At 41.7% G+C, this 12,512-nt stretch overlaps 1 protein-coding gene across 1 annotated transcript in view; it reads left to right on the forward strand.

The window, feature by feature from the left end:
- Positions 1 to 12,512, forward strand: part of LOC115107377 (CREB-regulated transcription coactivator 1-like) — a 29,439-nt gene continuing 16,927 nt past the window's right edge. The window contains exons 1-9 of the mRNA XM_029630775.2: positions 1 to 145; positions 7,469 to 7,585; positions 8,125 to 8,250; positions 8,478 to 8,539; positions 8,808 to 8,902; positions 9,471 to 9,547; positions 9,630 to 9,673; positions 9,988 to 10,211; positions 11,440 to 11,588. Coding sequence (XP_029486635.1) covers positions 20 to 145; positions 7,469 to 7,585; positions 8,125 to 8,250; positions 8,478 to 8,539; positions 8,808 to 8,902; positions 9,471 to 9,547; positions 9,630 to 9,673; positions 9,988 to 10,211; positions 11,440 to 11,588 — 1,020 coding nt within the window. The 5' untranslated portion in view covers positions 1 to 19. The remainder of the gene's footprint in view (positions 146 to 7,468; positions 7,586 to 8,124; positions 8,251 to 8,477; positions 8,540 to 8,807; positions 8,903 to 9,470; positions 9,548 to 9,629; positions 9,674 to 9,987; positions 10,212 to 11,439; positions 11,589 to 12,512) is intronic.

A 12,512-nucleotide genomic window follows, 5' to 3' on the forward strand; every position in this document is an offset into this window, starting at 1 on the left:
TTGGGAAGAACAGCAGAAGATGGCGAGCTCAAACAATCCACGTAAATTTAGCGAGAAAATCGCTTTACATAATCAGAAACAGGCGGAGGAGACTGCGGCTTTCGAAGAAGTGATGAAAGACCTAAACATCACTAGAGCTGCACGGGTAAGTGCCTTGTTTTGTTGATTAATTACTGTATGCAGCTTGGCTAGTTAGCACGTTTTTATGACGAGTTGTTTTTAGCCAGCTGGCAGTGGCAAGCAAAAGTAGCCGATTGACTGCATTCGCAGTTAAATAGCTGTATTCTGATAACCATTATATATTGAGGCGTTATTTTGCAAACGTTTTAACCTAGCTAGCCAGCTAGTGTAGTGAGCTGTATTTGTTGACGTTTGCTAGGTATGGTGAGCAGCCAGGTAGGCTAGCTAACTAGGCTCTATAGTTAGCAAGCACCTGCTCATACATAGTCAAATTGCCATGCATCATAAACATCAAAAGGTTCAGAGTATCAAGCTAGATATCGATACTAATCTAGCTAGCTAGCTCGTTACCATCTACAATTTGCAATGAAAACTGAACATGCTTAGCTAGCACAGTTCGACTGACTCAGTCAAACTGGTGTGTATTTGACACTGACAGAACACCGCAGTAGCTAGGAGGATACATCTCGCTAACTCCAATGTTGACAACGCAATGGAGTTACATCCACCATAGCTAGATCACCACAAGCCATTTTGACATAATTCCCCATGTTTTCCCATGCTTGTCAGGCAATGGGTTTGCATGTTTGCAAAGTACCAACCCTGCTTTGACAGTAGCTATAAAAAAAAATATCGCCTAGTCGGACCATTATTACTGTTCCAGCTGGCTGGTAGGCGTTATTGTAGGTAGGGAATGTTAAGTGTAGCACAGATCATTTTCTACCAACCGTTAACTGGGATAATCCCTCAATTCCCGACTTGGAAAACGTGTCTTCTAAACTTCCATGTCTAGTTCCAGGGGGTTCGTTTGAATTTAGAAAATGCTAAGACATATACACATTACCAGGCAAATTTTTTTCTATATTTTCAATATGCTGGCCTATGGCCTAAACACTACTGCCAAACCATCCAATGATGGTATTTATAAATAAATTATCTGGGCTGCTGAAAGGACTGATCTTTAGAATACACTAAACAAAAAATATAAACGCAACAAACAACAATTGTAAAAGATTTTACTGAGTTACAGAACATATGAGGAAATCGGTCAATTGAAATAAATTCATTAGGCACTAATCTATGGATTTTGCATGACTGGGAATACAGATGTCTGTGACCTACAGATGCATATCTTAAAAAACAAAACCAGTCAGTATCTGGTGTGACCACCATTTGCCTCATGCAGCATGACACATCTCCTTTGCATAGAGTTGATCTGGCTGTTAATTGTGGAATGTTGTCCCACTCTTCAAGTTGCTGGATATTGGCGGGAACTGGAACACTCTGCCGTACACGTTGATCCAGACCATCCCAGACATTCTCAATGGGTGACATGTCTGGTGACTATGCAGGCCATGGAAGAACTGGGACTTTTTCAGCTTCCAGGAACTGTGTACAGATCCTTGTGACATGGGGCCATGTATTATCATGCTGAAAAGTGCAATCACCTCAACAATGTGCCTCAGGATTTCGTCACGGGCTCTGTGTGCATTCAAATTGCCATCGATAAAATGTAATTGTGTTCATTGTCCAGTTGGGTTATGGTTTGGACAGGCATAAGCTACGGACAATGAACAGACATGCATTTTAACGATGGCAATTTGAATGTACAGAGAGACCGGGATGAGATCCTGAGGCCCATTGTCGTGCCATCACCTCCTGTTCACAGTTATGAAAACTTAGGACACTAGAGGCCTTTCTACTGACTCTGAAAACCACTAAAAGAAAGATGCCCAGGGTCCCTGCTCATCTGCGTGAACGTGCCTTAGGCATGCTGCAAGGAGGAGGCATGAGGACTGCAGATGTGGCCAGGGCAATAAATTGCAATGTCTGTACTGTGAGACGCCTAAGACATCACTACAGGGAGACAGGACGGACAACTGATCGTCCTCGCGGTGGCAGACCACGTGTAACAACACCTGCACAGGATCGGTACAGCCGAACATCACACCTGCGGGACAGGTACAGGATGGCAACAACAACTGCTCGAGTTACACCAGGAACGCATAATCCCTCCATCAGTGCTCAGACTGTCCGCAATAGACTTAGAGAGGCTGGACTGAGGGCTTGTAGGCCTGGAGTAATGCAGGTCCTCACCAGTCATCACTGGCAACAATGTCTCCTATGGGCACAAACCCACCATCGCTGGACTAGACAGGACTGGCAAAAAGTGCTCTTCACTGACGAGTCGCGGATTTGTCTCACCAGGGGTGATGGTCGGATTCGCGTTTATCATCAAAGGAATGAGCGTTACATCAAGGCCTGTACCCCGGAGCGGGATGGATTTGGAGGTGGAGGGTCCGTCATGGTCTGGGGCGGTGTGCCACAGCATCATCGGACTGAGCTTGTTGTCATTGCAGGCAATCTCAACGCTGTGCGTTACAGGGAAGACATCCTCCTCCCTCATGTGGTACCCTTCCTGCAGGCTCATCCTGACATGACCCTCCAGCATGACAATGCCACCAGCCATACTGCTCATTCTGTGTGTGATTTCCTGAAAGACAGGAATGTCAATGTTCTGCCATGGTCAGCGAAGAGCCCGGATCTCAATCCCATTGAGCACGTCTGGGACCTGTTGGATTGGAGGGTGAGGGCTTGGGCCATCCCCCATCCCCCCAACTTGCAGGTGCCTTGGTGGAAGAGTGGGGTAACATCTCACAGCAAGAACTGGCAAATCTGGTGCAGTCCATGAGGAGGAGATGCACCGCAGTACTTAATGCAGCTGGTGGCCACACCAGATTGTGACTGTTACTTTTGATTTTGATCCCCCCATTTGTCAGGGACACATTATTCCATTTATGTTAGTCACATGTCTGTGGAACTTGTTCAGTTTATGTCTCAGTTGTTGAATCTTGTTATGTTCATACAAATATTTACACATGTTAAGTTTGCTGAAAATAAACGCAGTTGACCGTGAGGATGTTTCTTTTTTTTGCTGTGTGTGTGTGTGTATATTACACACACAGACTGAGTGTACACAAAAGTAACAACACCTTCTATTATTGAGGTCTCGAAAGCTGGACCATTCTTGATTATATTTATTAGGATTCCCATTAGCAGACGCCAATGGTGAAAGCTAGTCTTACTGGGATCCGACACATAACGAAAAGTAATTACTGACAAAAGACTTTACAATTTACATACAGTACATTTAAAAACATGTAGTGTGCATGTGTGTGCATTTATCAGTTACACATACAGTCGTGGCCAAAAGTTTTGAATGACACAATTATTAATTTTCACAAAGTCTACTGCCTCAGTTTGTATGATGGCAAGTAGTATTTGCATATACTCCAGAATGTTTTGAGGAGTGATCAGATGAATTGCAATTAACTGCAAAGTCCCCCTTTGCCATGCAAATTAACTGAATCCCCCAAAAACATTTTCACTGCATTTCAGCCATGCCACAAAAGGACCAGCTGACATCATGTCAGTGATTCTCTCGTTAACACAGGTGTGAGTGTTGATGAGAACAAGGCTGGAGATCACTCTGTCATGCTGATTGAGTTCGAATAACAGACTGGAAGCTTCAAAAGGAGGGTGGTGTTCTTCCTCTATCAAACATAGTTATCTGCAAGGAAACACGTGCTGTCATCATTGCTTTGCACAAAAAGGGCTTCACAGGCAAGGATATTGCGGTCAGTAAGATTTCACCTAAATCAACCATTTATTGGATCATGAAGAACTTCATGGAGAGCGGTTCAATTGTAGTGAAGAAGGCTTCAGGGCGCCCAAGAAAGTCCAGCAAGCGCCAGGACCATCTCCTAAAGTTGATTCAGCTGCGGGATCGGGGCAACACCAGTTCAGAGCTTGCTCAGGAATGGCAGCAGGCAGGTGTGAATGCATCTGCACGCACAGTGAGGCAAAGACTTTTGGAGGATGGCCTGGTGTCGAAGGGCAGCAAAGAAGCCATTTCTCTCCAGGAAAAACATCAGGGACAGACTGATATTCTACAAAAGGTACAGGGATTGGACTGCTGAGGACTGGGGTAAAGTAATTTTCTCTGATGAATCCCCCTTCCGATTGTTTGGGGCATCCGGAAAAAAGCTTGTCCGGAGAAGACAATGTGAGCGCTACCATCAGTCCTGTGTCATGCCAACAGTAAAGCATCCTGAGACCATTCATGTGTGGGGTTGCTTCTCAGCCAAGGGAGTGGGCTCACTCACAATTTTGCCTAAGAACACAGCCATAAATAAAGAATGGTACCAACACATCCTCCGAGATCAACTTCTCCCAACCATCCAGGAACAGTTTGGTGATGAACAATGCCTTTTCCAGCATGATGGCGCACCTTGCCATAATATTTGTATCATTTTCAAAACTTTTGGCCACGACTGTACATGTCAGTACATGCAGTCAAGGCTTAAAAATCATTATTTAACTGGTCTCCTCCCCTTATTCTATGCGGATTGAAGTGGATTTAACAAGTGACATAAATAACGGGTCACAGCTGTCATGAAAAAAGCAGGTGTTCATAATGTTTTGTACACAGTTCATGTATAAATATATACAGTACCAGTCAAAAGTTTGGACACACCTACTCATTCAAGGGTTTTTCTTTATTTCTACTATTATCTACGTTGTAGAATAATAGTGAAGACATCAACTATGAAATAAAACATATGGGAAAATGTCGTAACCAAGAAGTGTTCAACAAATCTAAATATATTTGCCTTAATGACAGCTTTGCACACTCTTGGCATTATCTCCACCAGCTTCACCTGGAATACTTTTCCAACAGTCTTGAAGGAGTTCCCACATATGCTGAGCACTTGTTGGCTGTCTTTCCTTCACTCTGTGGCACAACTCATCCCAAACCATCTCAATTGGGTTGTAGTCGGGTGATTGTGGAGACCAGTTCATCTGATGCAGCACTCTCCTTCTTGGTCGAATATCCCTTACACAGCCTGGAGATGTGTTGGGTCATTGTCCTGTTGAAAAATGATAGTCCCACTAAGCCCAAACCAGATGGGATGGTGTATTGTTGCAGAATGCTGTGGTAGGCATGCTGGTTAAGTATGCCTTGAATTCTAAATGAATTACTGACAGTGTTACCAGCAAAACACCATCACACCTTCTCCTCCAGGCTTCACAGTGGGAACCACACATGCTGAGATCATCCGTTCACCTACTCTGCATCTCACAAAGACACAGCAGGAACCAAAAATTTGAAATTTGAATTCATCAGACCAAAGGACAGATTTCCACCGATTGTTCATTGCTCGTGTTTCTTGGCCCAAGCAAGTCTCTTCTTCTTATGGTGGCCTTTTTAGTAGTCATTTCTTTGCAGCAATTCAACCATGAAGGCCTGATTCACGCAGTCTCCTCTGAATAGTTGATGTTGAGATGTCTGTTACATTTTTTGGGGCTGTAATCTGAGGCTGGTAACTCTAATTAACTTATCCTCTGCAGCAGCTTCCTTTACTGTGGCGATCCTCATGAGAGCCAGCTTCATGGTTTTTGTGACTGCACTTGAAGAAACCTTCAAAGTTCTTGAAATGTTTAAGTAATGACGGACTCTCGTTCTTGCCATAATATGGACTTGGTGTCTTACCAAATAGGGCTATCTTCTGTATTTTTATTTTACCTTTATTTAACTAGGCAAATCAGTTAAGAACAAATTCCTATGACGTCCTAGGAACAGTGGGTTAAATGCCTGTTCAGGAGCAGAACGTAAGATTTGTACCTTGTCAGCTCGGGGATTTGAACTTGCAACCTTTCGGTTACTAGTCCGACACTCTAACCACTAGGCTACCCTGCCTTGTCACAACACAACTGATTGGCTCAAACACATTAAGAAGGACAGAAATTCCACAAATTAACTTTTAACAAGGCACACCTGTTCATTAATTAATACCTCATGAAGCTGGTTTAGAGTGCAAAGCAGTCAAGGCAAAGGGTGGCTTCTTTGAAGAATCTCAAATATTACAGTGGGGCAAAAAAGTATTTAGTCAGCCACCAATTGTGCAAGTTCTCCCACTTAAATTACAGGCCTCTCTCATCTTTTTATCATAGGTACACTTCAACTATGACAGACAAAATGAGCAAAAAAAAATCCAGAAAATCACATTGTAGAATTTTTAATGAATTTATTTGCAAATTACAGTGTAAAATAAGAATTTGTTCTTAACTGACTTGCCTAGTTAAAGGTTAAATTAAAATAGTGCTTCATATCATGATGATACTCGTCTCGATCAGTGAGAGAAGATTTGAAATGGACAAGATGGCGGCATACACATTTTCAGGTTACTTCATGTAGTAAAACATTTTTATTTTTTTAATTTTTAACTGAGTATTTTCTAAATTCAAACGAATCCCCTGCAACTAGACGTGGAAGTTTAGAAGACACATTGTCTTCCAAGTTGGGAATTTGGTCAAATTCTCTGCTATGCTTAACTTTACCTACCTAATAACTCCTATCAGCCATCTGGAACAGTAATAACAGTAGGACTATGCTGTATTTTTAATAGCTGCTTTGACAGCACCTAAGAAACCCCCCCTCCCCAGCACCTAATGTGTGTGTGTGTGTGCACGCTGAGGTTTGACAGATTTGCCAGGTTTGAACTTTGATGGCAGATACTGATAACATGGGATCAACTATCCTCTTGTAGACCTTTTAGTAATACGTGCAATGCAAATAATTGACTTGTTTTGGTTGGTTACTGGAAATCATTCTTGTCGGCCTGATTTTTAAAAAGCCAATGTCCATGTTAGTCTGTTTATTCATCCCCATAAAATCAGGCCTTTGTTTAATCCATCATTCATGCAATTCATTAAAGCAATTGGTGATCTTAAACATTTAGTAGTTATTGCCAGGTGTTTGGTGGTGAACCTACCCATGATGAATATCATAAAGGAATGGTTTAGGAGTACAGAATGGATTTATGTTGTGATTTTACAACATGGCTATTTTTTTTATTATTATTATTATTATTATTATTATTAGTTATTATTTTTTACAAATCTAATTGAAAAAATAGAAACACCATTTGACAAATCCTAGTATCCATCATTACACAGTGATGTCTTTCCTTATGAGATTGACACCCTCCAGCTATTTGTCCACGCAGTGCTGACATTGCACAAACTTGATACTGCCTCGAATCAATTAAGATATGAACAGTTTACGGGCCCATATTAACCTATGTCTTATCTCATCTGGCCTTTTAGATGTGGTCTATTCTATCTTTAGCACTGTGGAACGTTTTCTATCAATATTTTGTGTGTAATCCTTCATGTATCAGTTTACACATCCATTCATGCTTTCATACGATTTTACGTTGCACAGTTGCAGTTACAGAAGACCCAGTATTTGCAACTAGGGCAGAATCGTGGACAGTACTATGGAGGCTCACTGCCCAATGTCAATCAGATTGGAAATAGCAACATTGACCTGCCTTTTCAGGTGAGCTCACAGCTTCTCTATCAGTTGGTAAAATGTTGTTTTTAATTTGCGTGATACAACAATGAAATCTTACCTGAGGGAAATTTTATCTTTCAGAGCTTCCATGAAAGGCTAAGATTCACCCTTGCGTTACCCTATATTGTTAACAAGAATCCAATTCAAGAGACTTCTTTAGTAGTTTACAATTTTGAAGACTCGTCCTGCCGTATCAGTATTGATCCACTGCATTTGTCTGGAAAACCAAGTCTCAGAAGAATGCTAAATTTGAGCTTCAGACACTCTCACCCCATCTTGAAATGTTTAAAAAGATTCCTAAAAAACACATACAAGGAGCCTTTGTCATTGCTTTCTATATCATGACTTTCCATTTATTTTAAACATTTTTGCTAACTTGAGTATGAGGGCCCATAGCTTGACCCATTTTGAAATGAATACATTTGCACCATATTATATCAAGACATTTTTAATTTACATTTTTTTGTGTGTTTTCAAATGCCCAATTTTCCTTTGTATGGTTGATTTTTGCTAATCCTGTCCAGAATTCCGCTTTGGACACCAGTCGGTCGACCAGGCATCACGGGCTGGTGGACCGTGTTTACCGCGATCGGAACCGTATAACCTCGCCCCATCGCCGGCCCCTCTCTGTGGACAAACATGGCCGCCAGATATCCTTTGTCTGCACTCAGCTTATTTTGGATTCGAACAGAATGGTCTTTTACAAAACTTTTTGACTTAATTAGTACTTGTTTTAAAACGGCGTGTGTCATTGTCAGATCATGCTTAGTTAGACTTTACACTTCAGTAGATGAATGCTGATCGTTAACTTGACCATTCAATTATATAGGTTTGATTTTATATTGCACCACCATTTTCGTCCTTAACTGAGGTCCACATTGACAGCTGCCCCTATAGCTCCGTGTACCTCTCACCCCCACCGGATACCAGTTGGAGGAGGTATGTCATTAATGTCCTCCTATTTAAAAAAAAATCATAATTAAACAATTAAAAAAAAAAATTTTTTTTGCAATTTCATCTACATTCAGGAAAAACACAGTACATGCAATGTCTTTGTAAATTGCAATTTTTCAAATAGAAATGGCATGCTCAATTGAACTGATATTATTTTTTTTACCCAGAGTCTGACATAGCATGCCAGATATGAGGTTGAGGAATAGGGGTCACAGAGACATTTTGTTGACCTTCCTTCGTTCTAATGCAACAGGACAAACTCTGACTCAGCACTACACCAGAACACCATGAACCCTGTGCCCCAGGATGCGTTTGCAGGGGGATCACAAGAGCTACAGCCTAAACGAGGTAATGGAGGATTCAGTTACATGGACAAGGAACAGCTTCTATTTATTCATGCCTGATTCAATTTATTCATGTTTGAATCCACATGTCCATGAAAGGATAAGCCCACTGTGAAATCGTCTGGATAATTTATGACACGAAGGTGTTGTGTTCCACTAACAGTTTTTGTCCATGTTGGAGCAGCTCTTCTCTTTCGGTGAAGCGATCAAATTTTGATTTGTGTTCAACCAACCACTGCTTACTGATGAGGGAAAGATTGTTGTAGTATCTTGAATTATATTGTGCTAAACAAAGTCATTTTCTTGAAGGGAACTTATCTCCTCTGGGAATGGTCTCAATTGAAATTCCTCAAGATGACACGTGAAAATAGAGCTATAATATGGTCTTCTGAAAAGTATCTAGCTATACCTGTCATGGAGATCTACCTGTTGTTTTTACTGTCCCCAAAACGATTATGCAGTTTCATTTCACTACAGGAAGAATGCTACACTGAAAATACTGCAATGTGGGTTGATTTGAATTGAGCTTAGTACCTTCAATTGTCATTTATTTGACTCTTTTCCCCATTTAGTGCTGCTGCTTACAGTGCCTGGGACTGAGGAGTCTGAATCAGATGCAGACAAGGATACACAGTGGGATAACAAAAAGGTAAAGGAGCGGACATGTAGCCTAGTTGTATCAGTGCTTGCTCACCGTTATTTATTTTTTACTGAGTGTACTTTCACTCTAGAATGACTCATCAAGAACCAAGTCCTGCGAAGTCCCTGGGATCAAGTGAGTAATTGCTGCATCATTAATCTGAATATGGTGCTCCGGCAGGACCGTACCATGTAGAAAGGTGCTTTGTGAGAAAGAGCTGTCCAGGGCATGCTTAGAATGAATTATGTCCAAAGATGGAGAGAACATGGGTCAGTGTGAGAGAGTACCTATGACACCATATGACTAGCAGCTGTTATTTCAACACACACAACAATGAGAAATGTCATCATTCATAAAAACCAACCAATAAAATTAATTTTATAATGGATTTTCTTTTGCCTAGTGCTGTTTTAGGAAATATGTATACCTTTTTTCTTTCTCCCCTCTAGTATATTTCCATCACCAGATCAGGAAGTGAACACGTCATTGATCCCGGCCACGCTCAATACGGGAGGCTCCCTGCCTGATCTGACCAACATCCAGTTCCCCCCACCGCTGCCCACTCCGCTGGATCCAGACGACACTGTGGCGTTTCCTTCCCTTAGCTCATCCAACAGCACAGGCAACCTGACCACCAACCTCACCCACCTCGGCATCAGTGCAGCCAGCCACGGTAAGTCATCGATGGCGAAATGAATGTGGCAGATTTTAAAGGTGTATATGATATTCAGATAAAAATGTAACCAAGGATACTCTACGGATTTTCATAAAAGCACCAAGCAAGTTCTGTAACCACCTGGTATTGCATCTGACCGTAAGGCGCTACAGAGGGTAGTGTGTACGGCCCAGTACATCACTGGGGTCAAGCTTCCTGACATCCAGAACCTACATACTAGGCGGTGTCAGAGGAAGGCCCAAAAAACTGTCAAAGACTCCAGTCACCCAAGTCATAGACTGTTCGCACGGCAAGCGGTACCGGAGTGCCAAGTCTAGGACCAAACGGCTCCTTAACAGCTTCTACCCCCAAGCTATAAGATTGCTGAACAATTAATCAAATGGCCACCCGTACTATTTACATTGACCCCCCCCCATTACCTCGACTAACCTCTACCCCCGCACATTGACTCTGTACCGGTACCCCCTGTATATAGCCTCGTTATTGTTATTTTATTAATTTTTTTCACTTTAGTTTATTTAGTAAATCATTTCTTAGCTCTATTTCTTGTTCTGCATTGTTGTTTGTGGGCTTGTAAGTAAGCATTTCACGGTAAGGTTTACACCTGTATGTGACAAATAAGATTTGATTTGTAAGGGAGTATTTATCTTTTGCCAAGCTAATCCATCTAAGTGACAGGTTTGGCATTTCAAGAAGCTGCTTAAACAGCATGATCATTACACAGGTGCACCTTGTGCTGGGGACAATAAATGTGCAGTTTTGTCACACAACACAATGCCTCAGATGGCTCAAGTTTTGAGGGAGCGTGCAATTGGCATGCTGACTGCAGGAATGTCCACCAGAGCTGTTTCCAGATAAGAGAATTTAGAGAGCGAGACCACGTGTAACTCAGTAAAATATTATAAATTATTACATGTAGTGTATTTGAGGAAGAACCATTCATTCAATACTGAAAAGATTTCACAGAATGATTATGCAACAAGTTACAGAAACTGCATTTTCCAAGCTTAGGAACGCTAGATGGGTGGGTACTTTATTACATAGTGATTGGCATATGTAGATGATTGCCATAGTCAGAAAATCTGTTCAATGTAGTTGTGAAAAATGTTGCGTAGCATTGCAGAAATGTACATTGCAGAAATGTTATGTTGCACTGCAATGCCCAGAATGAGTTTTGCTGTACTTCAGAGAAGTCACTTGTGCCTGTCCTGTTGTGTCTTGGCAGGGATCACTACCACCTCTCAGCCTACCATGACTGTGGCGGCCCAGCGTAGGCAGCCCACCCTGATCCCCCTAACCCTCAATGCAGACCCCCAGCCACAGCAGTCCCCGCAGCAGCTCTCCCCTACGCTGTCGCCCCCTCTCAACATCCAGGTGAGTAGACCCAACGTTACCATGCTCTCCAATCCCTGGACAGCAGGGCTAAGCATTATTACATGGACAAAAACCTAAACGTCCCTTGTTGAATACAATTATATTTTAACTTTGCTCTACCGATTGTCCGTGGGGTTGGCTTTTTTATATAGGGCACATTTTATAATAGTGCTGGAGTTGGCTAAACAACTATGTAGACAGAAATTAAATTTGAACTCAACCTTAACTTCAAAAGGAGCACTGGTGGAAGTATTTTTCTCTTACATGGCTAAATCCCAATTTGGAGGTGACCAAGCACTTCCTGGCAGATGTAGTTTGGCCTTGTTTCCTGAAATGACTCGGCTAGCAAATATCCCTCAAGTAATTTAGTGCTTTCAATTGCTCAAAGTAGGCATTCGATCACAATGCTCCGAGTGTGAGCTACTTTCAAATGGAAAACAATAATCCAGTCTCGACTGTTACCTGTTCTGACCATGACCTAAGAAAATCTTTATACAACATACTGGGCAAAACCTAGATCCTCACAAGATATTCAGCCACTCTTGTAATACTGAGTGTACAAAACATTAAGGACACCTTCCGGATATGGCTTGGAACCTAGGGCTGTGGCGGTCATGAAATTCTGTCATCCGGTGATTGTCAATCAAATAACTGCCGGTCTCACGATAATTGACCCTTAATTAACATAAACAAATGTAGCATCTCCTGGCTTCCACACATAGCCTACTAGCCACTGGTGTAGACCTTGGAACATGTACATTTTAAAAAGTCTATTAAATCCATTTAATATAGCCTACAACTTCACAATAATTGTTTTATTTTTTTTAGACCGGTCTAAAGAAGCATGATATGAAGAAAATATAGTCTTTCAGAAGAACAGAATAGAATATTCTGAGTTGTCCTTATGTTATATCCTGATCTGGC

Source organism: Oncorhynchus nerka, linkage group LG24, assembly GCF_034236695.1.
Source record: "Oncorhynchus nerka isolate Pitt River linkage group LG24, Oner_Uvic_2.0, whole genome shotgun sequence".
Taxonomy (NCBI): Eukaryota; Metazoa; Chordata; class Actinopteri; order Salmoniformes; family Salmonidae; genus Oncorhynchus; species Oncorhynchus nerka.